Here is a 23,919-nt window from a genome sequence, read left to right as displayed (position 1 = left end):
AACGAAAATTTATATGATTATAAAGTTTATATGCATATAAAATTTCTACATAATGGATATAGTTTATGTAAGCTTAGTATTATGTTAAATATATCGAAAAACTCGCTGAGTTTACGAGTTTCTCGAGAGGAGGTGAGCTGTGGGGGACATAGCTAATAGAATCACAAAAGACCGGCAAAATGTGAATGTATGGAAAAGACACCGCCACCATCAGCCAGACAAGGATGACAGTGACATCACACCCGGTCACTTCTCAATGTGTGAAATAACGAACTAATACTGAACCTTTAAATTCGTTTCCTGCTGTCCGTTAACGCGTTCTTGGTTTCATGTCAACATCATTAAACTCTGTAAGAAGAATCTACATTGTGGTATAAACATAAGGAGCAACGCAACTTCTGCGAACAATGAAGTTACACCTGTACTGTAGCATGCTGTGTAGCTTGGTAGAGCCAACAATGTCGAGTGTGTGTACAAATATAGACAAGCACGTGGCACAAAATCATCTGACACACAAAAAGTTGTGAGTTTTTCGTGTTTCTAAAGAAACTTCACACACTGCACAGGGTTATTTGTACGGCTGTCTGAGCCATCGGTCATATTCATGTCTAATGAACAAGGTATTACTAAAACGCTTGAATAATCTAATTTTTTTTAAGTTCATTTGTTTCTCGGTAGCTTCATTTAACGGAGTCAGTGAGTCCGTCAATACAAAATTTTTCGAGTTTTAGGTGAAATGTTTTGTAAGCTTAATTGCCACAATATGCGTATTTTCGCAGGGAGTATGAAACAGTAGCTGAGGAGAGTGTATTACAAAGACATTTACACACATCAGCACATCTGTACAACAACTCATGAACACATGCATAAATGATACATCATTTATTCATATATAAAAGTGTAATATTGAATGTAAGAGACACAGACACTAGTGTCGACAGGGAAAGCTGGCCTAATGATTTAGATGTCAACGCTTGAGTGAAGATGATCTTATACACTCCACTCACTTGTATATTGAACAGTTCATCTAGCAATCGTCACAATATTTTTGATTTTTCTAACCCTCCCTGCCTCTCCTCTATTGCCACATAGTAAAAATTATCACTCGCTAAAATTTATCAGCAACAGCATTCTCTATTCTATTCTCTATTGTGTGTGTGAAGAAGGTGTTGTTATTCTTTTGTGTGTACATGAGTAGTCTAGTCGTGTAACAAAAAAAGTTAAAGACGTTTGTGTCACAATAAAGGCTTTTAACTAAGTTCGTGGGTGTGACGATATTACATTGAGTCAGTTCGGCGGTCAGTTTGTCTGTCAGTCGGTTCAAATTATTTTAGCATTACGATGTATTCTTAAACACATACACTATTTATGCTGCAGCATCTACCTTCCAAACTAAATTTTCTGCGATATAAAATAAGTAAAATAAGGGAATTGTTACATGATTTCAATGTAATTCACCCACATAAAAAGCATAAAGTGGCTAATTCTTACTTTCTGCAAAACAAAATGCTCGTCTATAACAAACGAGCGTAAATGTAAATAGATACTGAGTGCATTAAGGAATCGAGTATTCACAGCGAGTAAATTATAAATTAAAATGATTTACTCGATAAAATACTTCACAAAAATATAAGCTAATACAATGTGTGTTCAGAGATGTTAGATTTGTGTTGTGACTGAAAACATTCTGTCAGACGATGGGATAGAAGTAATGGATGAGAGAAAGGTCAGAACAGAAGGTACATCATGCGTTATCATATCGAGCAGCTTTCGGGTAATCCGTTATACTTTTGTACATAGTCATCAGAGTGATTGATAGAACTGATGAAGAGTTCACTTTTTTCCATCCGAAAGTAAGTCCAAAGTTTTAATGAAAGCCTAGGTCAGCCAACTGTCTTTATGGTTTCATTAGACCAGGTGGTTGTACTCAGCGTCTATCACCATGTTCACGCCGTGTGGGTTGTGTTCAACCTTGGCACAGTCGTACAGAACATCGCCATGGAGGTGGTCGTAGGTTTGTCCAGTTGCTTCCCTTGGATGAGTGCTCTCCCCTACTTGCCTATCGATGTCAAAGTTAAGGGCATTGTATTCTTGGTCATCTGGTGTATCAGCCATGGCCAGAATTGGCTGTGGGTTTGCCAACTCGTATATTTCTGGAGTATACGATGGATTGAGAAGACTTCCAGCTGTACTGCCTTGACCTGAACTTTTATTTCTTTCTTCCTTCTTTTGCTTGTGAACTAGAGAGTACACGTCTTGTGCTTTTTTCTTTTCCTTGCGAACTTGTGAGTACAAGTCAGGTGCTCCTTTCTGCTGATTGTGAACTGCTGAGTGCATTTCTGGTAATCCTTCTCTTTGCTTGGGGCTTTTCTGTGAGATGGGGCAAGACCTTGCTGTATCATCAGGGCTGAGTATGTATCCACGGTTGCCACTGAGGGCAGAGCGAGTTATCCCCGGTATTCCATCCTCTGCAACGTCATACGGGTCACTCTCAGGATCTAAAATGGCTGCCCTGTCCTCTCTGTCCTCCAAGATCGTCTCCACCACAGGATGCTCACTGGCATAGTGCACATCATTCGCATTCCCATTTGTGTCATCGCTTATGATTTTCCTAAAACCAAATGTTAGAGACGAAATTACCTTAAGTCTATTTCCAGAACTAACTGATTACACATTTTAAATGTTGGTGCTCATAATAATTTTGCAATGTTTTGCTTTTCTAGATAAATGAGTATACTAATAATAGTATTACTACTAAATGTAGATCTAATGTTGATTGACTCGAGGCTAAAACATTTTTTAGAAGTCATATACCTTGTGACTTAATTATAGGGACCGTCGAAGTTGTGATATTAATCCCGTAAGTGTTTTAATTAAAGCAATCGTAAAGTAATGGGCTTGACATAGGAAGTGGCTATAAGCACATTCTTTCCGAAACTTATATTTAACATCCAAAATTTTTAACTTTCAAAAGTCTTTTTTATATTTTAAAAAGAAAATCTTCGATAGTTTACTCGTCACATTCTCAGGTTCAAACCCTTTCTGTTATATTTATACAGATGTGCTGACTGTTGAAAGAAACCTACGCTCCCTCGAGTTTTTGGCGTCTCTTTCTGATGACGATGATAACCACAGCGACTATACAGGCGATGACGATAACCACAGCTGACACAACACCAGGCGTTGTTTCTATGACGAGAAAAAACAAAAACAAAAAACAAGGGGATCGTGTATACTGAGACCAATAATCTAAATTTATATTTATTGCTCCATATTTATCGAATATTTAATTTATATTTGTCTATTTAACAAAAAATGTCTAATAAATTCGATAAATGAGTTTTACATTAACCCTATTTTGTTGTCCTGCTTGTGGACAGAGAGACAATGTGAAGGACTTTTTATTTCCCACTGGTATCTGGGAGAGTTATCATTATTATTATTAATGTTAGTAGTAGTAGTAGTAATAAACAAAACTTTAAACGCAAATGCGTGTAGTGAATTATTTAAAACAAAGAAACTCTTCAAACAATAATAAAGACAATTGATGATCACATGACAGAAAGACATATTATAGTTTAATTTAATTGTTCTGAGTAAAAAAGGTAGATATACATATGTTGCTTACGGTCACTGTTGCTGTTTTCACTCATGTTTTGCGGAAATGGTGTAAATGAAGAAACTGCAGCAACGTCCCCTAACCAAGAGGACGTGGACTGGAGAAAGGTAGTCGTCGTTGCTGGTTTATAACCCATCGACTCAGACACCGTACTGATGGTTCCAGAGACCGTACTGATGCTTCCAGACATCGTACTGATGCTTCCCGAGAGTTTTTGTGTTGTACTTGTCGGCAACGACGATATGATGTCATCGTCACGTGGCAGAGCGTGCTGGGGGTTAAGTGGACAGGCTGATGATGACGGCTGTGTCGTGTATGTAACAGAGTCCACGGCAACCACCCCCGAGCTTTTGTCCGTTGGTACATTTTCAAACATCACCTGAAGTGCAAAAAAGAACAAACGATACAAAAACAATGAGTGAAGAAGTCGAGTTGAAGTTGACCCCTGTGTGGCCTCACCCAGATCCACTGTGTGTCTGCTTAGCACAGTGGACCATCTGAGCAATAGATATAGAAATTATTACCTTTATACTTGCACCTGTACTTTACTACTCTTCCGAAAAGAAAAAAAATCTTTGCAATTAATAACATTACCTTTTTGGCTAGACTGGTCTTTTGAATTTAAACTTAAACATATGCAGAGTCTATTTTGAAGAAAAGAAGAAAACATTTACTGTATATGCAGATGTGGATGACAGAGGCACTGCTGCATCTTGCCATGTTTGTAAACAGTCGTCAGTTGACGTATTTGAAGACACTACCCAGACCGCTCTCCGATCTCCATCCAAACTTTGAATTGACACGAGTAGTCTCAACTCAGAGCCACATATAATGTATCTAAACTCCAGACATCCTGTCTTTGATCCTGTTGACTGAACCAGGGTAGTGGTTAACGTGGCTTTGATACTCGGGTAGATGACGTAAACGAAATACCCTGCAAGGTGAGTACACACTATATACATTATTCACTTAGGTTCTGGCAAGTAACCTAAGACCTTGCGGTGATTATTGGCGTGTAATTTATTAGTTCACTTTCTTACAAATAAGTTCATCTTATATGTTATTTAAGAAATGCGCTACAGTACCAGTACTCGTTGCACCACTGACGTTTTCAGGTAGAAGTTGATGGGTTATGTTCCACTTGTCAAGAGTCCAGCCACAAGTTGAAAGTGTATTTTCTTTGTCTTCAAACAAACATGCTGTTAGAACACAGAAGTTTTGCAGTATATGTAAGTAAACTCGTCAAATATACAACAGCGATATAAGATTACAGATGATCAAAAGGGATTGATACATATAGGGACACCTCATTATATGACTACATGGTGAACCAGTTTGAAAGTGAGACTCGTTACTGTTATAGGCAGACCCTTGTCTCATTCACTATAATCGAAATCCATACAAACGTTTAAAAATATCCATCAAATGCATTGAAAAATACATAGCATCTATAACTGATTATTTTAATCATATATTTTTTTATTTTTAAATTAATGTCTGCTTAGTCATGTTCTGCCTTTATAGACAAATCATAATAAATGAGAAGAAAAATAAAAGACAAATAAAAAAGGATGAGTAAAAGTAAAGGTTGCAAGAGGGATCAAGATGTAATCATTGTATGTCGCCCATAAACATTTTACAGACCTGCCTACTGATATGAATTTTTCATAGCAGCGGCGGAAGTAGATTTTAAGGAATTACGGACAGGTGGAATAAAAGCCTATGAATTTTTCAGTACTTTAAAGAAACTTTGATTCTTTTTTCACTTTATCAAACACTGAGGTAGCTCCTTATAAACAGTTTTTTATTTATATATATATTTATTGCGTCAGTTGATGTCTGTCAAAAGTCTGAAATACTCTTTACCTGTTTGAATATTCCAATTTCTTCACAAAGTTAAAAGCTTGTCTGCACAATCAGGAACTAGATAAAGTGGTTGATGAAAAAAAAAATGTAACAATTCGTTTGGCTTCAAACACACGGCAAAATGTTACGATCACTGGTATTGTGGATGCTAATATTGCTGATGTGAAATTCTTTATAAGCAGGTGTAGTTTATGTAGTTTTGTGCTACCCCAAGGTTTGTCAAAATCTTGAATAATTTGTTTTAATGCCACTTTTATACAATAAGTTGAAGACTTCAGTTTGTTTTCCCTAAAATAAACGTGACTCTTGGCAAGAAACTTTTTTTGTGCATGTTTGAGACTGGAATATACTTCTTTATTTAAAAGCGGAAAGCAGGTGAACTAACATGTTGCCTTTGAATAGGAGACACTGGGGTTTTGAACTATTTTTATAAATCCGTGTCAACATAACTATTGCTTATATCTTATAGCATTGTAAAAGGCAGGGACTGTGTGCAGTTTGTGGTAAGGCACCGGTAGCCGCCAGTCAGTACATAATGTAATGGTCTCAACAGACTTGGTTTGTCGTTATACGTCGTTACGTACACGTGCATCCCCTTGTACACCTACAGTAGTTAGCACAACGATGTAGAAGGAAATTTATTTATTCCATTGCTCAATTGTATTATTCTTTTTTCACGCAGATAGTTGAAACAACAGCAATGTTTCTCTTTGGCAACGATTGTTTTATAAAACAGAAACATTTTTGATGAGAGACATGAGCGCTCTTTCTCCTCAGACACGTTATAGTCCGCCATTGGCTTTATACCCGGCGCAATCTTTAATGTCTAATGACGGCTATCATCTCGTCTTCTGTTTTACCTTCAAGCTAGTGGCTTTAACATCAATTTCTTAGTTCAGACAAAATGTAAGCAATTTTTATTATTGAGCTACATACAGGGCAACGGACATTTCTGTAGACTTACCAGGCCCAGTGCATGATCCTGTCTGCAGCTTGACACCCCGGAGCTGAACTTTGTAGTTAGGATTGGCACTGCGAGCTCGAAATGCAAGCTGACATGAAAAAAGTTCATTTGGATCGTATTCAGGGCAGCTTGTTCATTTTCTTTGCTATTTCTTTCTTGCTTGCTTTCCTTTTTTTTTCTTTCTTCGCTTCTATTTTCAGACATACTGCCTTGTGTTTCATAGAGCTTAAAGATCATTATGATTTCTTAATGTCATGCACAAAAATGAAATATTTCGGAAAATTGTCTCAGAAATAACATTGTAAAGCTGTAATACGCTGATAACTTTTGAATTATTGGTTGAAATAAAAATAAGCGTCTCTTAGAGCAAACCTACCTTACCAGTGGTATTTGGTAACTCAATCTTATGCGAGACGAAATTTGGTGTCTCTTGAACCTCCTCGGGCATGACACTACAGAAAAGAATAGGTGTCGCCAGGTAAACACTCAGTTTTCCAGGTGCTTCTTGAGTGAACTCAAACGTCAGACAGGTCACGTGACTGATAAGGAGTAGCGGCGACAGCAGGACTGAGAAGGAGTCAAACAGTCCAGTCTTCCCCGGACACTCAGCGTGATCTACAGAAAACATAATGTGACGAGATACACATCACTGACAATGCAGGGGGAATTTTACTCATACATGTCCAAAATTATGTTTCATATAGTGGAGACCAGCACTATGGGGGCTAATGAACTCAATTTCGAAAAGAATGTTACCAGTTAAAGGGTTGTCTCCGATGTTACCTTTCTTACACTGAAACTGGTCTAAGCAAAAGCATTTCTTTGTTCGCTTCTTCTTCAAATGTAAGAATCTTTCAAACCCAATCTCTCGTCGTAAAGGCCGGCTATGGCATGTAATGCAAAATTTCAACATCTAATAACACTCTACCAAGTCAACTAATCACTGTATTATTGTTAAACGAAGTACTACTTGATAAGGAAATAAGAACTACTCTCGCCCAGTTGATGAACGGTCATACTGATCTGCTGGCACTGACAGTCGGGAAAAAAACTGGTTAGCTGCAGAGGTTGTCACTGATTAATAACGAAACAACCTAGAGACACACTTTAGACATATACAACTGTGACAACGAACTCAACACCTAAAATAGAAGAGAATCGCTGTGTCACCTGCTCGTCGGTGGCTTCAAAAAGCAACCACAGTTAACTTGAGTAACTGTAAAGTAAACTGCATTGTTGAATAGTTGCTAGCAAGGCTTGAACAGTTCTTGGAAAACCCAGAGTGCTCACCCAGCGGAAAAGAGTACGTGGTTTTACAAGAAAAGAGTGAAAAAAGAAGAAAGATGGGGTTTTGTTACGTTTACCAAATATACACTAAACCTACATTTCCCTTCATTAGGATATAGGAGTTTAAAGTATACATTAACATTACCTCCCGTTTGTCTCCAGTCCTCTGCTGCCAAGTCTGTACAGGACTGAGTGTAGTTACACAGAGATTGACTGAAGGAGCAGTCTCCGTATTGTGCAGGGTACGCTTAGTAACAGAATAGTCATTAACATTGAGAACAGGTGGTGCTGCTAATTAAATTTGAATTAAATAAGTTGCTCTCTGTTCATGCTAAAAGATAAAATAAAAATAAATTCTATATTAAGCGATACTATTTGTGTGTGTATTTACATGTTCTTTATATGTGTGCTTTTAAAAATCTTAAGAGTTAGGAGGAGTTACTGAAGCCCGTTGAATAAGCCAGAATCTGACAATGTGGAAAAACCAGCGTGGTTATTGTTATATTCTCAGCTTATGGTGATTTCCGAACGCGTTCACTTACTTTACTTGAAGTATGTAGTGAAATTTAACGGAAGAAAAGTGTAACTTTACTTTTTCCATCCCTTTTTTAATTTTGATAACTTTAGTCATTATTTTACCTATTGGTAGTTATTTATAATAATAATAATAATAATAATAATAATAATAATAATAATAATAATAATAATAATAATAATAACAACAACAACAACAACAACGCAAAAAATTCTAAAATGCATACTTATATTCGTAAGAAGGTTGCTCTGAGCACTCAAGAAAAAGAACGAGATGTGTGCAACATAGGAGGGACATGAGAACAAACAAACAAACAAACAAACAACAAAAAACTATGAAAGAAGAAACAACAGTACTCATTACGATTTTAAAAAAATACAGAAAACGCAAAGAGATTCTTCACTCACCTTTTACTCTGTTGATTACATTTTATTATTATTTCATAATTGAGTTTATTTCTTAGTCTTAAAAGAATTCATGATTAATTACATTCTAAGTGAGAGCATGCAAAATATGATTTGAAAAAAAGATGCCTTCAAGTAACTCTTCCTACCCTTATGAGAGACTCACAAAGAGACAAAAAAATTGAATGAAAAAATCAGTGTAAGAACATTTACTTTTATGATAATATTGTTTCAACTATAATGTACATCAATATTACGAGAGGGTTTAAAATTGTGTCATTGTCAGTATACATTTGTACAAGGGTCTCAGCAAAATAACTCCAAAAACTCTGTGATTGATGACAGAAGGTACTTACCATCAGTGTCTTTTCCCAGGAAGTAACTACTGCTTTCAATGAACCTATTGTTATTTGAGCAGGGTCTGATAGAATAGAAATTTTAAAAAAACCTCACATTTCAGGTTAAGATGTTTCTAAATTATATCATAATATGAAATATGTTTCACTTAAAATACCATAGCTGATGCCAAAACACGTACATGAATAGTGGATTGACATAGACTGTCGGTAACCCACAAACGAGAGCGAGCTGCTCTTGCTCTTTGTCGTTAATACCTGTTGATGAGTTGAGGCACTGTATTCGTTTTTGTAATCACTAATCTCTCAACAGGGCTTTATACTTTAATGGAATTCCTGTGAATAGGTTGGTAGCATTGACACAGTCTACCCTTCGTAAGTCAAAGTTCAGGGCTGATATTAATGTCGAGTATGTAGTCACTAACAGATCGTACACCCTGCCTTCCGCTGTCCTGCATTCTCCAGATGATGTCTTTCATAGAAGGTACAGTCACAATAAGTTCTAATTGTTGCGCGCCATTGAAAACCCACTTGCTGCCTGTAGTAAACATGTTGGCTGAACAAGATTACATGAGTTACAGGATCGAGATAAATTCTAACCCTAATGTCGTCGTCTGACATCACTGGTGTTCTTAGTGTCAGCAAAGAATTTAAGCTTCTTACCTTTGTGATAAAGATCCGACGATGCACACAATCAAATATTCCAAGTACAGCCATCGACACCATGTCACGTGATCACATGTCGCCATCTTCTCTGCAAACATGAGTTTTTCAACAGAAGATAAAGGTATCAGATTTGAAAAACACACAGAGTGATACAAATTTATTACACCTTGAGTGGTCGATATTAATGATGATAATAAAAGAGCGAAATAAGCAATAATTTATACGATTTCCACGTGCTCATTTAAAACATTTTATAATGTCTGTAGAATCTAATGATTCTCCTCTTGACTGCACCCGTCGTTCTCTATCAACAATGCCTCTCATTTTATTATCTAACAGTGCAAAATAGCAGGTCACATCCTGATTGGCACTCTCCTCCTAAAATAGTATCTTTACTTAATGAAAACCTTTGCGTTCCCTGAGATTTGAACCACTGTGAAAGTGTGTACGCTTCTGCTTGTGTCCTTCTGAGAAGCTGCTTTTTGTGTTCTACCGCCGATCGCAATTGTCTGCACATCAAACCTCCCACTCTCTACACAGTTTATTGTCATGCTACACTCAGGTGGCAAACAGGGCTACACTCTTTTCATTACATTTTCTTCATGACAGCAACACATTTTAAATCTTAAAATTTCCATCCTTTTTCATGCTGGAAATGAATATGCACCAATCTGTATTATTAAAGTTGATTTTAGTAAACTCCTCTGTTAAAATTTAGGATTCTAATTAACTACTAACATTATATCACTTGAGACTCAGTCTGATGGCAAAGAATATCTACTGAACTCGCTACCTGTAAGTTGCGCCGGTTGGCTTCCACACATAAACACTCACCTGAGGCTGTGACAACAAGTGGCTGGGTATTTCCGACAGTTTCACCAGGAAGAACAAGTGGTTGTTGACCTCGTTACGTGTGGTTTAGAAAGTCGACTTATCACTGGAGACCAGTGACTAAAGATTTATATTCAAGACCGCACATACACACAAGCCTCTGACGAATCTTGGAAGTAAACTGATAAAACATGAGTTTCATGTTTGGTCCGACAAAGACCTCCCATGACACTTAACCCCAATAAGGCCCTCAGTTACTGTCACGCCGTTTGTTACTGTCAAAGAGTTGCCCTCACCATATATTCTAGTCAGTAGACAGACACACAGAGCAATGCCTGAATCAGGAACTCAAATGACACCGAATAAAAGTATTTCTTACCGGTGTCACACGTGAGGTCACCGCGTTACAGGGTGAACACCTGACTACAAACACACGAGGAAGAGAAAACCGTCAGAATCAACTTCCTGTTTGCAAACCTGTTTGGGCGTATACATATAGATCTTACGGAGTATGTACGCCTTTCTAAAACACAATAATCAGCTGTGTTTAATTATTTACACTGGATTCTATTCACTAACCTCCTCTGGCTCTTTCATCAGTCAGTGCTTGATTGTAAACTTTTCTTATCAGTTTCGCTCCTCAGTCAGAATATCTTGTACACGTCATTATCAGTGGGAGTTGTGCTAAGAGAAGAATAATAGAAGAGTTCAAGTAAACGCATAAGAACTGACACAACTACTGCTAAATATTTTACTGTCATTCAAGACTGTTTTGTGTTGTCTTCTCTATAAGCTCTGTATCACAGACACACGCACACCAGCTCTAGAAACAGGAACTCGCATAACACGACACACGAGCCTCCTGCCTACAAACATTCGCCCACCTTACACCCTGCAATCGTATCCTGACACCTCGGGTACTTTTAGCTCCAGGTAATAGGGGAATCATCTATAGGCCTTTTGATTAGTACTCTTGTATTTTTTTCAATAAATCTTTGGCGATGTAATTCCCAAAGAAAACTTGTACAGTTTTCTGAATGAGTTGGTCTCCCTCTCTCTCTCACACACACACACAATAAACCGTAATTGCTTCCTCTCATTCATATTTTCATCGTGACTTCCACTCATATTAGTTGTAGAAGATGGACGGATGAACACAAACTTACAATAAAAAATAGTTGTTGATTTCAGAGAAGAGAGAGACTTTAACGATGTGCTTAACCCGGGTATTTATTCTCATGCTGAGCACCTGACCAAACAAACCGAAAAAAAAGAGACAAACATTTAAGAAGAGAAACATCCTGTTAATCTCTCGCTGCACATAAATTGTGTTGCTGAAGACTTTTTCAAACTAGCATTGACATCAACCTTCTGGAGGGTGTTACTAAGGTTGTAAACAGTCGGAGACTCTGGGTGTATGCTGCAATAGAAAATAACACTGTATATTGTATTTTAGTGTTCTAAGGAGAAGCAGCACATAACATAAATTTTTGTCATCATATTAAGCATCTTTAACTGTTTGTATGCGCTGTGTGGGTGTATCACAAGGTTATATTGCTATTTGTACATAAACCATACCGTGATTTACAGGTAAACTCTTCTGTTAAATTTCAGGATTCTGAGAATTCAGCTTCTGACTCGCTCTAACGGAAAACAGAGTTACTGAACTTGCTACCTGTAAGTTGCGCCGGTCCTCCCACAAATCAACACTCACCTGAGGCTGTAAAAACAAGTGGCTGGGTATTTCCTACAGTTTCACCATGAAGAACATTATCATTATCCTCGAAAAGGCTCGTGAAAGCTCGAGATGGAATTTTCCTGTAAACATCAATCTGGGCGTACAAAATATAGTTTTATCTCTTGAAAGGACATGCCTTTATAAAGTGGTTAAACTTGAATTTCTAGTTTTTTGTTGTCTTTACCTTATGTCACAGCGGATACGAGGGTTGGGTGTTGTGTGAAGTCTTGGTAATAAATCTTTAGTCGCCGGTCACAAGTGCAAGTCGACCTCGCTAATGATCTGAATAGTCAAATTGCCAGTTAAGACTAGTGACATGACTCACTTGCACACAAGCTTCCATTTTCTTCCTTTAAAATAAAGTGTTTCATCTCTGGAAATTTCAGCATCACAAACAAAGGCATCAAATATGTATTTATGTGATCGAGGTGAAATGCTAATGGGAAAAAAAAACTGTCACCCGACTGCTAAAATTTACACAAGCGCGCGCACACACATGCTCATCCATCTGTCCATCCATACATTACTCTTTCCATTCATACATACTCGTTAGCATGCATGGATGAACACAAGGCTACACAGGCTTATATTAAATAACAGAAGGTGGTTTGAAAAGAGGAAATGTGTCTTGTATGAGTTCGTCGTCAAAAGAAGTTTATCCTATTCATACCTTTCAATCTCAATCTCTTCTAGCAGGTGACCTAGCAAGTCGCCGTCAAGAGGAGACAAATATAGACAGAGGGCAAACTTCCTGGTACATCTGTATATGTTACATCTCTATGTTACATCTCTATATGTTACATCTCTATCTGAGCAACAGCTGTGTTGCTAACTATAAGACCTCTTACACAGTCGTGTTCCCATCAACCCAGTAGAGAGAGCTTCTGTATGTAATCTGTTCCCAACAAACTAACAACCTTACCTGACAACTCCCTCCTGTGAGTAGCAGTCTTGATACATCATATACACCTTGTATTGGCTTCATCACCCTCTGTACTTCCTTTCCATGTTTTCATTAGCTCATATATTAATCTGCACAAGCGTTTTAGAGTCTGAATGGAAATAGGGCGTGTGTAAACATTTATTTTATTGGTATACATATCGACACACAGATCCATTTTTAGATGAATACGATTATAATAAATTCTTATATAAACTAAAATATGTAAGTGTACATAGCGTGTATATTACATATTTTTTACGAGTTATATGTCGACATATACAAACGCAAATGTTTATAGCATCTTACTCGACCTAGAAATTCATAATAGACACACATACACATACAAAATACACGTAAATGTAACTTTATCCACATATACGTACACAAAATACTTATAGATATATCCATTTATAGCTTTAGCTAAACAGATATACACACATGAAACTTTATATAAATCCTTTACTTGCAACATTTTTTACACTGAGTACATCGCTTAAGAAAATTACAACTGTTATGAATAGAAATGAAAAAGATTTTGGTTTCTACAGGAATATAATTATTCTGCTGGTGTGACATAGATGACCTGTAAACCTTTTTTTTTTTTTTTTGCTCTGAGAGACTAGCACTGATTATGTCTACAAATGATGCATGGATATGATTTAATCTTTCTTTAATTAAAAAGTTAATGAGCCTCTATTTTTACCTTTTACTACTTTAACCATAAGACAAAATCACTATATTTTAAAAGCGTTTTTGTATTTTACAGTTTTCAGTACACCCAGCGTGCTTACTTACCTTCCACTACTTTTTGAAATCCACTGACAACCCCGAGTGCTGTTTCTTCAAATAAAATCCAAACTCGTATAAACAGAAATCACGCAGACGAAATAAAAATTAAAACCAACGACTCTTTGTCTTTAAAATAAACCGTCATACGCGGAGCATCGAAAGGTTGTGTTGGAAACACGTGACCTCGGCTACCACGCTTGAGGGAGAGGATGCAGCGTTGTTTGCTCATCTTTGTGTCCATCTGTCTGTGCTTCCAGAATTTACGTCGAATCAACGTTGTGAGTCGAGTGAAAGCCGGGAAAGGACAGAGTTCGAATTTATTGTGTTTCCTTGCGAATAGTTTGTACTGACCAGGACCAAAGAAACTGAAACTGCATGAGGCGCCATCTTGGAAGTCGATGCCAGTTAGTGCAGCTAACTATTCTGCAATTTAATTGTCTCCTTTGCAATCATAGCGGTCCGGTGGCGCAACGGTTAGCGCCTGTCACCAATACAGTGAAGGCTGGCTGCCCTGAGTTCATTTCTCGTCTCGGGCACGCTGTTCTTTCTCTGCACGTGGCATCTGTTTGCAGGGCTGGCTGCTTGCAGTAATATAGCCTCAGCTGCTGACACGGCGTAAAACACCAATTCCCCCCCCCCCCACACACTCCTTTGCAATCATTATCTTGGTTTCTGCTACCGGATAGCTGGACTATCAAGATGGCGCCTGTAGATCATGAGATCACGATCCTTTCAAGTTATTTTTGATGAAATTCTTTATGCTATGCGGTGCTGCTTCGGGACATGGGCTGTTGTGATTTTGATTAACAATTGAAATCATTTTTACACACCCCATATATATATATATAAATATAAAATATATTATTAGCAATGATGTAAGTATTTTACATATTTAAGTAATGTTGTGCTCGTATTGTCCATCTTCTGTTTGAAAATAGAACTATAATGATGAAAATGTGACACAAGCTACTTGAAATTCTTCAGGTTCTCTTCTTAAAAACATTCTATCCTCCTTGTTCCTTAATTATTAATATAAAGTCTAGTAACTATCTTTAAAAATAATCATTTCTATACCTAAAAAACAAACAGAGGAACAGCCAGGGAGACACGTTTTATTACTTACTGGGACTGCTGCTGAATCCACTCTGTGACTGGAGAACTGTAGTAACATCCACTAAACTAGACAACCCTGACTGACGAAATGCAACGGTCGTTCGTGGGTTATCTACCGCTGACTCGGTAACCGTACTGATGTCTCCTGACAGTCTGTGTGTAGAGCTCAACGGCAACGACCATATGACGTCATCGTCACGTGGCAGAGCGTGCTGTGGGGCGAGTGGACAGGCTGATGGTGACGGCTGTGTCGTGTATCTAACAGAGTCCACGGCAACCACCCCCCAGCTGTTGTCCGTTGGTACATTTTCAAACATCACCTGAATAGTAAATAATAACAAACGATGCAAGAACAATTAACAAAGAAATCGAGTTGAAGTAGACTGCTGTTTGCTAGTTGTACACTAAATGTAACTGAATAAATATCTCGACCTAGACCCGCTACGTGTGTCTGATGTAGCGGATCATTTGAGGAAAGAATATAGAGATTATAAAATTTACGCTTGCAGCTTCCGGAAAGGAAAAAAAACTTTGTTATTAATAACATTATCTTTTTGGTAGGTTTTATCATATTTTCAATTTAAACTTAAGCATATGCAGGGTTTTTTCAAATAAAAAAAACGACAACAGAAAGCGCTCACTGTAAATGCAGTTGAGGAGGACAGTGGCACTGCTGCCTGTTGCCATGTTTGTAAACAGTTGACAGCTGATGTATTTGAAGACACTACCCAGACCTCTCTCCGATTTCCATCCAAACTTTGAATTGACACGAGTAGTCTCAACTCAGAGCCACAGATAATGTAGCTAAACTCCAGACATCCTGTCTGGGATCCTGTTGACTGAACCAGGGTAGTGGTCATCGTGGCTTTGATAGTCGGGTGGATGACGTAAACGAAATACCCTGCAAGGTGAGTACACACTATACACATTATTGCCTCAGGTTCTGGCAAGTAATCTAAGACCTAGCATTGATTATTGACATGTAAATTATTACTTCAGTTTCTTCAACTAATAAGTTCATTTTATATGTAATTTAAGAAATGAGCTACAGTACCAGTGCTCACTGCACCTCTGACGTTTTCAGGCAGAAGTTCAAGGGTTATGCTCCAGTTGTCAAGAGTCCAACCACAAGTTGAAAGTGTATTTTCGTCTTCAAACAAACATTCTGTTAGAACCCAGAAGTTATGCAATAACTGTAAGTAAACTCGTCAAATATACAACAGCGATATAAGATTACAGACTCTCCAAAAAGATTACTGAATACAGGAACAACTCACTAAATGACTGTTTGAGAAGTTGGGTTACTGGTTTTTAATTATATGGAAGGCAGCTCGATAGTACAATGTCGACTGACCGAAAATTTTAAAAATTTCTATAAACACGGTGAAATTAATTTCAAATGTAAAGTCATTGCTGTTACAAACAGACCTTTGTCTCATTTAATAAAACTGAAACCATGATAAACCTTTAAAAACATCCATTAAACACACTGTAAAATACACATCATGTGTAATTGATTATTTTACTTACACTTATTTTTATATCTTTGAAATTATGTCGGTGTTATCGATTGCCCTTATCTACTCATAAGCACAAATGAGAAGAAAAAGAAAACAAAATACAAAAAAGATGAGTAGAAGTGAAGGCAGTACAGAGGACAATTGTAGGTCGTTAATAAATATTTTACAGACCTGCCTACTGATATAAATTTTCCATTGCAGCTACGGCAGTAGACGTGTAAGGAATTACGGAAGGCAGAATAAAATCCTGCAAATTTTTTAGTACTAAAAGGACACTTTGAACGATGATTTTTTCTTCAGGTTTATTAAAAACTGTAATCGCTCTTGAGGAACAAAAATGTCTGTTGCATCAGTTGATGTCTGTCAAACGTCTGAAGTACTCTTTGCTTGTATAAATTTTCCAGTTTTCTACATATAGTAAGTTAAAAGCTTGTGTCTTGACACAACTGACTGGCAGTTGACTGAAAATTACTGAGAGTGAGAGTGGAGGATGTTGAAAAAAAGTGACAATTTCGAGTGGAAACAAACAGCAAAATGTTACGAACACTTGCCTTTTCGATGGTAATATTGCTGATGAGAAATTCTGGGTGCATCCAGGTGTTAATTTTAGGTACCTATTGTGCTACGGATATGTTTGTCAAAGTCTTGAATGATGTGTTTCTAAAGCCACTATCAAAAAAGTTGTAAGAATAAAGTTTGTTTTCTCCAAAATAAACGTGATCCTCGGATGGAAACTTTCTCTTGTCCATGTTTGAGCCTGGCATATACTGCTTTATTTTATAGGGAAAGCAAGTGAACTAACATACTGAGCTAATATGGAAGACATTATAATTTTGAATAATTTTATTATTTCAGGTGAACAAAAGCATTACTTATATCTTTCAGTCTGGGAAAAAAAAGGGGCTGTTTGCAGTCTGCGGTAAGGCCAGTCAGTACATATTTCAAGGGGATCAACAGACTTGGTTTTCGGTTACCTCCTACCTTTAAATAGCGTTAGGCTGGATTAATACATGTGAATCCCTCTGTAAAAATTGTGATTGTACACCTACCATATTTAGCACAACGATGGAGAAGGAAGTTTATTTGATTACTCAATCGCATTGTTTTTGTTAACACAGATCGTTAGCACAGCAGTGCTTTTCTTAGGCAACGATTGTTTCATGAAACAAAAACACTTTTGATGAGATACATGAGCGATCTTTTTCCTGAGATGGGTATAGTCAACCATCGTAGTCAGAAATGTATAATGACAGATACCATCTGGACTTCTGTTTTCCCTTACAGCTAATGTCTTTAACATCCAAAATGTAGGCAATTTGCATAATTGAGCTAATATACAGGGCAACGAAGATTTCTGTAGACTTACCAGGCCCAGTGCATGATCCTGTCTGCAGCTTGACACCCCGGAGCTGAACTTTGTGGTTAACATTGGCACTGCGAGCTCGAAATGCCAGCTTAAATTTTTAAAAAGTTCATTTGAAGCATCTTCGGGCACCATGTTCAGTTTATTTGTTCTTTCTTTCTTTTACTTTCATTTTCAGATTGAGTGACTTACCCTAGTGTTTCATAGAGTTGTAAGATCATGATGATTTATTAATTTCATACACAAAAATGCTCACTATTGTTCCCTCTATCAATAATTTCTCGTAACAACAATGTTTCGGAAAATTATTTAAGAAATAACATTTTAAATCTGTAATAGGCTGACAACCTTTGAATTATTCGTTGAAATAAAAATAAACGTCTCTTAGAGCAAACCTACCTTACCAGTGGTATTTGGTAACTCAATCTTATGCGAGATGAAATCTGGTATCCATTTCACCTCCTCAGGCATGACACTAAATAAAAGAATGCGTGTCGCCATGTAAACATTCAGTGTTCCTGGTATTTCTTGAGTGTATTCAAACGTTAGACAGGTCACGTGACTGATATGTAGTAGCGGCGACAGCAGGACTGAGAAGGCGTCAAACCATCCAAACTTCCCCGGACACTCAGCGTGATCTACAGAAAACATAATGTGACGAGATACACATTGCTGACAATGCATTGGAGAATTTAACTCATGCGTGTCGAAATTATATTTCATAAAGGGAAGAACAGTAGTCTGGTGGCTAATGAACTCGATTTCGAAAAAAATATTTCCCGTTATAGAATATTCTCCGATGTTACCTTTCTTACACTGAATTGGTTAGAACAAAAGCATTTCTTTGTTCGCTTCGTCTTCGCATATAACAATCTGTAAAAAGCAACCCTTTGCTTAAAAGTGACCTGTGGCATGTAATGCAAAAATTCTACATCTAAGAACCCTCCACCAAATCATCAAAGCACTGCATAATTGCTCAACGTACGAACTACTGTTGGATAACAGAATAAGAAAAGTATTTTTGCCCAGTAGACAAACGGTCATACTGAGCAACTGGTACAGACAGTCGGGGAAAAACGAATAGTTGCAGAGGTTGGCAAGTAACTGATTACATCTGTCTTGAAAGGTGGTGAGAAGGTTCTGTAGGGAAAGACCAGTCCACGTCTTTACGGTTGGAATACAGTTCTTTGCCTCTCCGTCCATTGTGTCACTTCCGATGTACCGGACAGTTCTTGAAGCATCGTGCAGAGATAATTTTAACTCAGACCAGCTTGCGGCACATGACCGTTACAAGGATCTGGTGTCCCACAATAGTGGGAATCGTGTACTAATGCTTTAAAAAAACAAAAGTCAATGAGGTTATGAAAGAGATCTCACTGATGCTGTACACATTTTTCCATCAGGATACGACAAATCTTGGTTGAAGAGCTCAGTTGGGATGTTATCAATACCAGGTGATGCACCATTCATTATTGTGGCTCTCTGGACCTCATTTCTCAGTACCAGTGGGTCTACATGCTCATTGGCTGTAATCTGTATTCTGTGAGAAGGTTATTGTTGTATTCGGAGACTGAAATATGCGTTGGCCTGTCCTGCTGCAGGTCTTTAATAGTTGGTAGGCCGTTTGCTATTATCTCTTGCCTTTCCTTCTATAATCTAGCACTGATTCTCTTTACATTCTCTTTAGCCGCTTCTCTCCTTCCTGGTGGCGTAGTTCAATGCTTTCTACAGGGAAGCTGCTTTTAAGCTCTGTTTTTCGTATCCCTTATTTTGTCACAAAGATATAGATTTTCATTCAAACCAGAATTGTTTATCTCCCTGAGCTTCCCTAAAACCTCTTCAGCTGTTAAATGTAGCACATCATTACTGTTTCCAAGAAGTATCCTCATAGTCCACCGTGTTTAGAGTGGTTAATTTACCTCTAATTTAGACCTAGAAAATCATAGGAGTTGTATCTGTCAAAGCAAATGTTTCGGTTGGATAAACTGTGTATTGCATTCAGCTTCAACTTAAGGCTTAAGAGAATATACGGTCTCTGCTTTTGTCAACGCTTTCGTGTATAAACAGATAACCAGAGCTAGCGAAACAACCGAAAGACACAATTTAGACATAGTATATGACTGTGCCGACGAACATAAGACCTAAAATTAAAAGGGAATCGCTTTTGTCACCTGCTCGTCAATGGCTTAAAAATACAGCTGCAGTTAACTTGTATAATTTAATAGATTAAAACATCGGCCACCCAGGTCCGTTTGAACAGTTTCTGGAAAACTCACGCTGCTCACCCTGTGAACAAAACTACGTGGATTTACAGGGGAAGGGTGAAAAGTGAGAAAAGAAAGGGTTGTATACGTTTTCCAAATATGTACTAAACCTACATCTCCATTCACTTCGATATACAAGTTTTAATTATACATTATACATGCAAAAGATTACAAGATGACATTTATTTTATGCATTTTATGAATGTCTCGATAATACGTTACTGTTGCTTTAGGGCCTTGTGATTAATTTATTATTCTGCTAAATCTTTGGTCATAAATATGAAACATTACCTCCGATTTGTCTCCAGTCCTGTGCACCGCGGTCTGTACAGAACTGAGTGTAGTTACACAGAGATTGACCGAAGGAGCAGTCTCCGTATTGTACAGGGTACACTTGGTAACAGAATAGTCATCAACATTGACAACATGTGCTGCTGCTAATTAAATTCGAACTTAAATAAGTTACTGCCTTTGAATTGAAGCTAAAAGGATGAATCAAACGTAATAAGCGATACTATTTGTGTCTGTCTTTACATGTTCGTATAGGTTATATATGTTGGAAGAGTTACTGAAGCCCAAGGAATAACTCAGTATTTCATAGTTTGGGAAAAACTTGTGTGATCAATGTTTTGTTACATCCATTCAATCTCAGTTTATGGTTATGGCTTAACACGTGCACTTACTTGAAACATTTAATGAAATTTAATTCAAGGAAAATGTAACTTTACATTTTCCTTTGCCTTAAAATTTTTCATAGCTTTATTCATTATTTTACCTATTTGTAATTACTTAAGCCTATGCAAAGCCTTTACTCAGTTACTTATATTTTTATTATTGCTTCATAAATTGATTTTACTATGTTATTTGTTTATATTTTAAAGAATTCATGATACATTGCATTCTTTATGAGAGTACGCAAAGTGTGCTTTGAAGAAAGATGTCTCTACGGGTTCTCAAAGATAGGTGACCATGTAAATAAGGTGGAGGACCATGAGTCCTCTAAGAAACCAATGGGTTATGATGAGTAAGAAAAAAATCAGTGTAAGAACTTTTAGTTTCGTGATAATACTACTTCAACTATAATGTATGCTAATGTTACGATGGTTTAAAATTTGTTATTTTCAGTATGTATTTGTACAATGGTAGTAACAAAGTAACTCCAAAAAGACATGTTATTGATGACGGAAGGTGCTTACCTTCAGTGTCGTTTCCCAGAAAGTAACTACTGGTTTCGATGAAGCCACTATTATTTGTGCAGGGTCTGTTAGAAAAGAAAAAAATTAAATGACTTGTTCAAATGTTTAGGAATTGTAACAGAATTTGAAACATGTTTCAGTTAAAAGTACATTATCAAGCTATTCTACCTTTAAAACTTTTGTCATAAATATCTCTTAATGAGTTTAGAAACTTCATTCTTTTTCGTAACCACTAAACTCACAACAGGGCTTTATACGTCAATGGAATTTCTGTGACTCGGTTGCTAGCATTGCCGCCCTCTACCCTTGCTAAGTCAAAGGTCAGGGCTGATATTAATGTAGAGTATGTAACCACTAACAGATCGTTCAGCCTGCCTTCCGCTGTCCTGCACTATCCAGATGATGTCTTTCATAGAAGGTACAGTCACAATAAGTTCTAATTGTTGCATCCTGTAGTAAACATGTCGTTGTCTGAACAATACTGTATGTGAGTTACAAGCTCGACATAAATTCCAGCCCTGATGCCATTGTCTGACATAACTGCTGTCCTCGGTCTCAACAAAGACTCAAGCTTCTTACCTTTGTGACAAAGATCCCACGATGCCCACAATCAAATATTCCAAGTACAGCCATCGACGCCATGCCACGTGATCACATGTCGCCATCTTGTCTGCAAATATCAGAGTTTTTCACCAGAACATAAAGGTATCAGATTTGAAAAACACACTGAGCAATACTAATTTATTCGACTTTTACTCGTTGATAATAATGAAGATAATAAAGAAGACTGCAATAAGCAATAATTTATGCGCTTTTCACGTGCTCATTTAAAGCATTTTATAACTACTGTAGATCACACTCATAAGATTTCTCCCTTAACTGCACCTGTCGTTCTGTTATCAACAATGCCTGCTATTTTATTATTCAACAGTGCAAAATAACAACTCACATCCAGATTTGCCTTTTTTTCTTAAAACTTTATCATAACCACCACCAATGGTAGAAGCAGGAAAGCTGTTTCCTTCTACAGGTGACTTTAAAAAAAGAAATGTGCGTCCCCTGAGATGTGAACCGCTATGAAAGTATGTACACTACTATTTGTGTCGTTCTGAAAAGCTTCTTTTCGTGTTCCACCACGGATTGCCACCTGCCCTCCTATGAAACCTCCAGCTAGCTACACAGTTTATTGTCATGTTGCCGTCAGCTGGCAGAGTCTATTCATTCATTTTGTTCTTTGTAGGGAAGTGTTGGGCTTCGTTCAATCTTTAAATTCCTGCCTATCCTTTATATGCTGTGATTATATATATATCTTCAATACTTTACAAGAGAATAAATAAACTCTTCTTTCAAATTTCAGGTTTCTATGAAATCATTCAAGGCTTACTCTTATGGAAAACAACTGTTGCTTGGTACACTACCTGTACGTTGCGCTGGTCCACTTCCATACACGAACACTCACCTGTGGATGTGAACAAGTAGCTGGGTATTTCCTACAGGTTCTAGCAGGAAGAAAATAAGCCGTGAGAAGACCGCTTACACAGTCGTGTTCCCTTCGACCTATGGGATCTTTTGTATGTAATTTCATCCCCAGTCTGTGCTAGGAGAGGTATTTCTCAGTGTGTAGCCGAGCGGCAGGTACACGAGGAAGAAAATTATCGCCGTTAAAAGGTCCGCGTGTTTACCTTCATGTTGACACCAGTCTGAGTGTGCCCAAAATAGGTCTAGATGTTTATTTATTCTTTGGGGGAATATTAATACCTTTTAAAAAGAAAATAATTAGCTGTGCTTAATCATTTCAACTGAATTCTACTGACCCCCTTTGGACTTTATATTATAGTTTTGTTCAATAGTTTATTATAGTCCTATTAGTCTCTGCCTGTTACAATATCATTTACACATTTCAGCATTAATGGGAATTGTGCTAAAAGAAAAATACAAGAAAAATTTTAAGGATGACACTATTACTGCTGAATATTTTCAGTGTTATTTCTATACTCTCATTCTCGACTGCTTTGAGTTGTCTTCTCTACAAGCTCTTTATCAATGACACACGAAAAGCCTTGAAGTAGTAACTAATGACAGAATAAATACAGTCGCTGCTGGTGTCAGTGAAGAGAGGTTCGGGTTACAAGAGGAGCAGTCTGTCGACAAACACTCACACACCTTACACCGTACTCTCATTTGATGACATGTCAGATACCTTTAGCTCCAGGTAACCGGGGCTTTTATCTGTGGGGTTTTTGGTTTTTTGTTTTTTTTTTTTTTTTTTTTTTTTTTTTGTTTTTTGTTTTTTTGTTTTTTTAGTAGTATATTTGCATTGTCAACGTTTCTCACTGAATTCGTCATCATGTAATTCCCAAAGAAAAGTCAGTCAGTCATTCAGCCGGCCCCTCATTCCAGGCTTTTCGGGGTTTCAGAGATAATTTCAGTTGCTGTCGTCGAATGCCGTGATCACATTTGTTTTG

General features: G+C 37.4%; 2 protein-coding genes across 4 annotated transcripts; both read right to left on the bottom strand.

The window, feature by feature from the left end:
• Positions 1–911: 911 nt before the first annotated feature.
• On the bottom strand, positions 912–10,923 carry LOC112560347. The gene is made up of 11 exons (XM_025232154.1): positions 10,908–10,923; positions 9,695–9,785; positions 9,032–9,096; positions 7,882–7,983; positions 6,826–7,064; positions 6,450–6,537; positions 4,705–4,818; positions 4,294–4,553; positions 3,629–3,998; positions 3,087–3,189; positions 912–2,611 (listed from the first exon to the last, which is right to left on the bottom strand). The coding sequence occupies exons 2-11, from the start codon at positions 9,778–9,780 to the stop codon at positions 1,909–1,911; spliced, it is 2,130 nt and encodes a 709-aa protein (XP_025087939.1). The 5' UTR covers positions 9,781–9,785; positions 10,908–10,923; the 3' UTR covers positions 912–1,908.
• Positions 10,924–14,668: 3,745 nt separating this feature from the next.
• Positions 14,669–23,834, bottom strand: LOC112560349 (MAM and LDL-receptor class A domain-containing protein 2-like). Of its 3 annotated transcripts, none has more exons than XM_025232157.1 (9): positions 22,873–23,834; positions 22,034–22,124; positions 21,455–21,519; positions 20,550–20,651; positions 18,394–18,632; positions 17,998–18,085; positions 16,166–16,276; positions 15,753–16,012; positions 14,669–15,431 (listed from the first exon to the last, which is right to left on the bottom strand). In XM_025232157.1, exons 2-9 carry the CDS (start codon positions 22,117–22,119, stop codon positions 15,114–15,116), a joined length of 1,269 nt encoding a protein of 422 aa, XP_025087942.1. In that variant the 5' UTR covers positions 22,120–22,124; positions 22,873–23,834; the 3' UTR covers positions 14,669–15,113. The 3 variants fall into 3 exon arrangements, with proteins under 3 accessions (XP_025087942.1, XP_025087944.1, XP_025087943.1); XM_025232159.1 differs by having other exon boundaries at positions 22,914–23,834; XM_025232158.1 differs by lacking the exon at positions 22,873–23,834 and adding an exon at positions 22,404–22,612.
• Between the last annotated feature and the right edge of the window lie 85 nt (positions 23,835–23,919).

This window comes from Pomacea canaliculata, linkage group LG3 (assembly GCF_003073045.1).
Source record: "Pomacea canaliculata isolate SZHN2017 linkage group LG3, ASM307304v1, whole genome shotgun sequence".
NCBI classification, from domain to species: domain Eukaryota; kingdom Metazoa; phylum Mollusca; class Gastropoda; order Architaenioglossa; family Ampullariidae; genus Pomacea; species Pomacea canaliculata.
This window is presented reverse-complemented; position numbering and strand designations above follow the sequence as displayed.

What these genes read in the sequence shown, in the direction of transcription:
- LOC112560349 (XM_025232157.1), bottom strand. Translation starts at nt 22,119, where the DNA reads ATGGCGACATGTGATCACGTGGCATGGCGTCGATGGCTGTACTTGGAA. An exon ending in TACCAAATACCACTGGTAAG is followed by an intron (nt 18,086 to 18,393) that starts GTAGGTTTGCTC and finishes TAAAAATTTAAG; the next exon opens with CTGGCATTTCGAGCTCGCAG. An exon ending in CCTCCTCAACTGCATTTACA is followed by an intron (nt 15,432 to 15,752) that starts GTGAGCGCTTTC and finishes TTTACTATTCAG; the next exon opens with GTGATGTTTGAAAATGTACC.
- LOC112560347 (XM_025232154.1), bottom strand. Translation starts at nt 9,780, where the DNA reads ATGGCGACATGTGATCACGTGACATGGTGTCGATGGCTGTACTTGGAA. An exon ending in GGACTGGAGACAAACGGGAG is followed by an intron (nt 7,065 to 7,881) that starts GTAATGTTAATG and finishes TGTTTTCTGTAG; the next exon opens with ATCACGCTGAGTGTCCGGGG. An exon ending in CAGTGGTGCAACGAGTACTG is followed by an intron (nt 4,554 to 4,704) that starts GTACTGTAGCGC and finishes CTCACCTTGCAG; the next exon opens with GGTATTTCGTTTACGTCATC.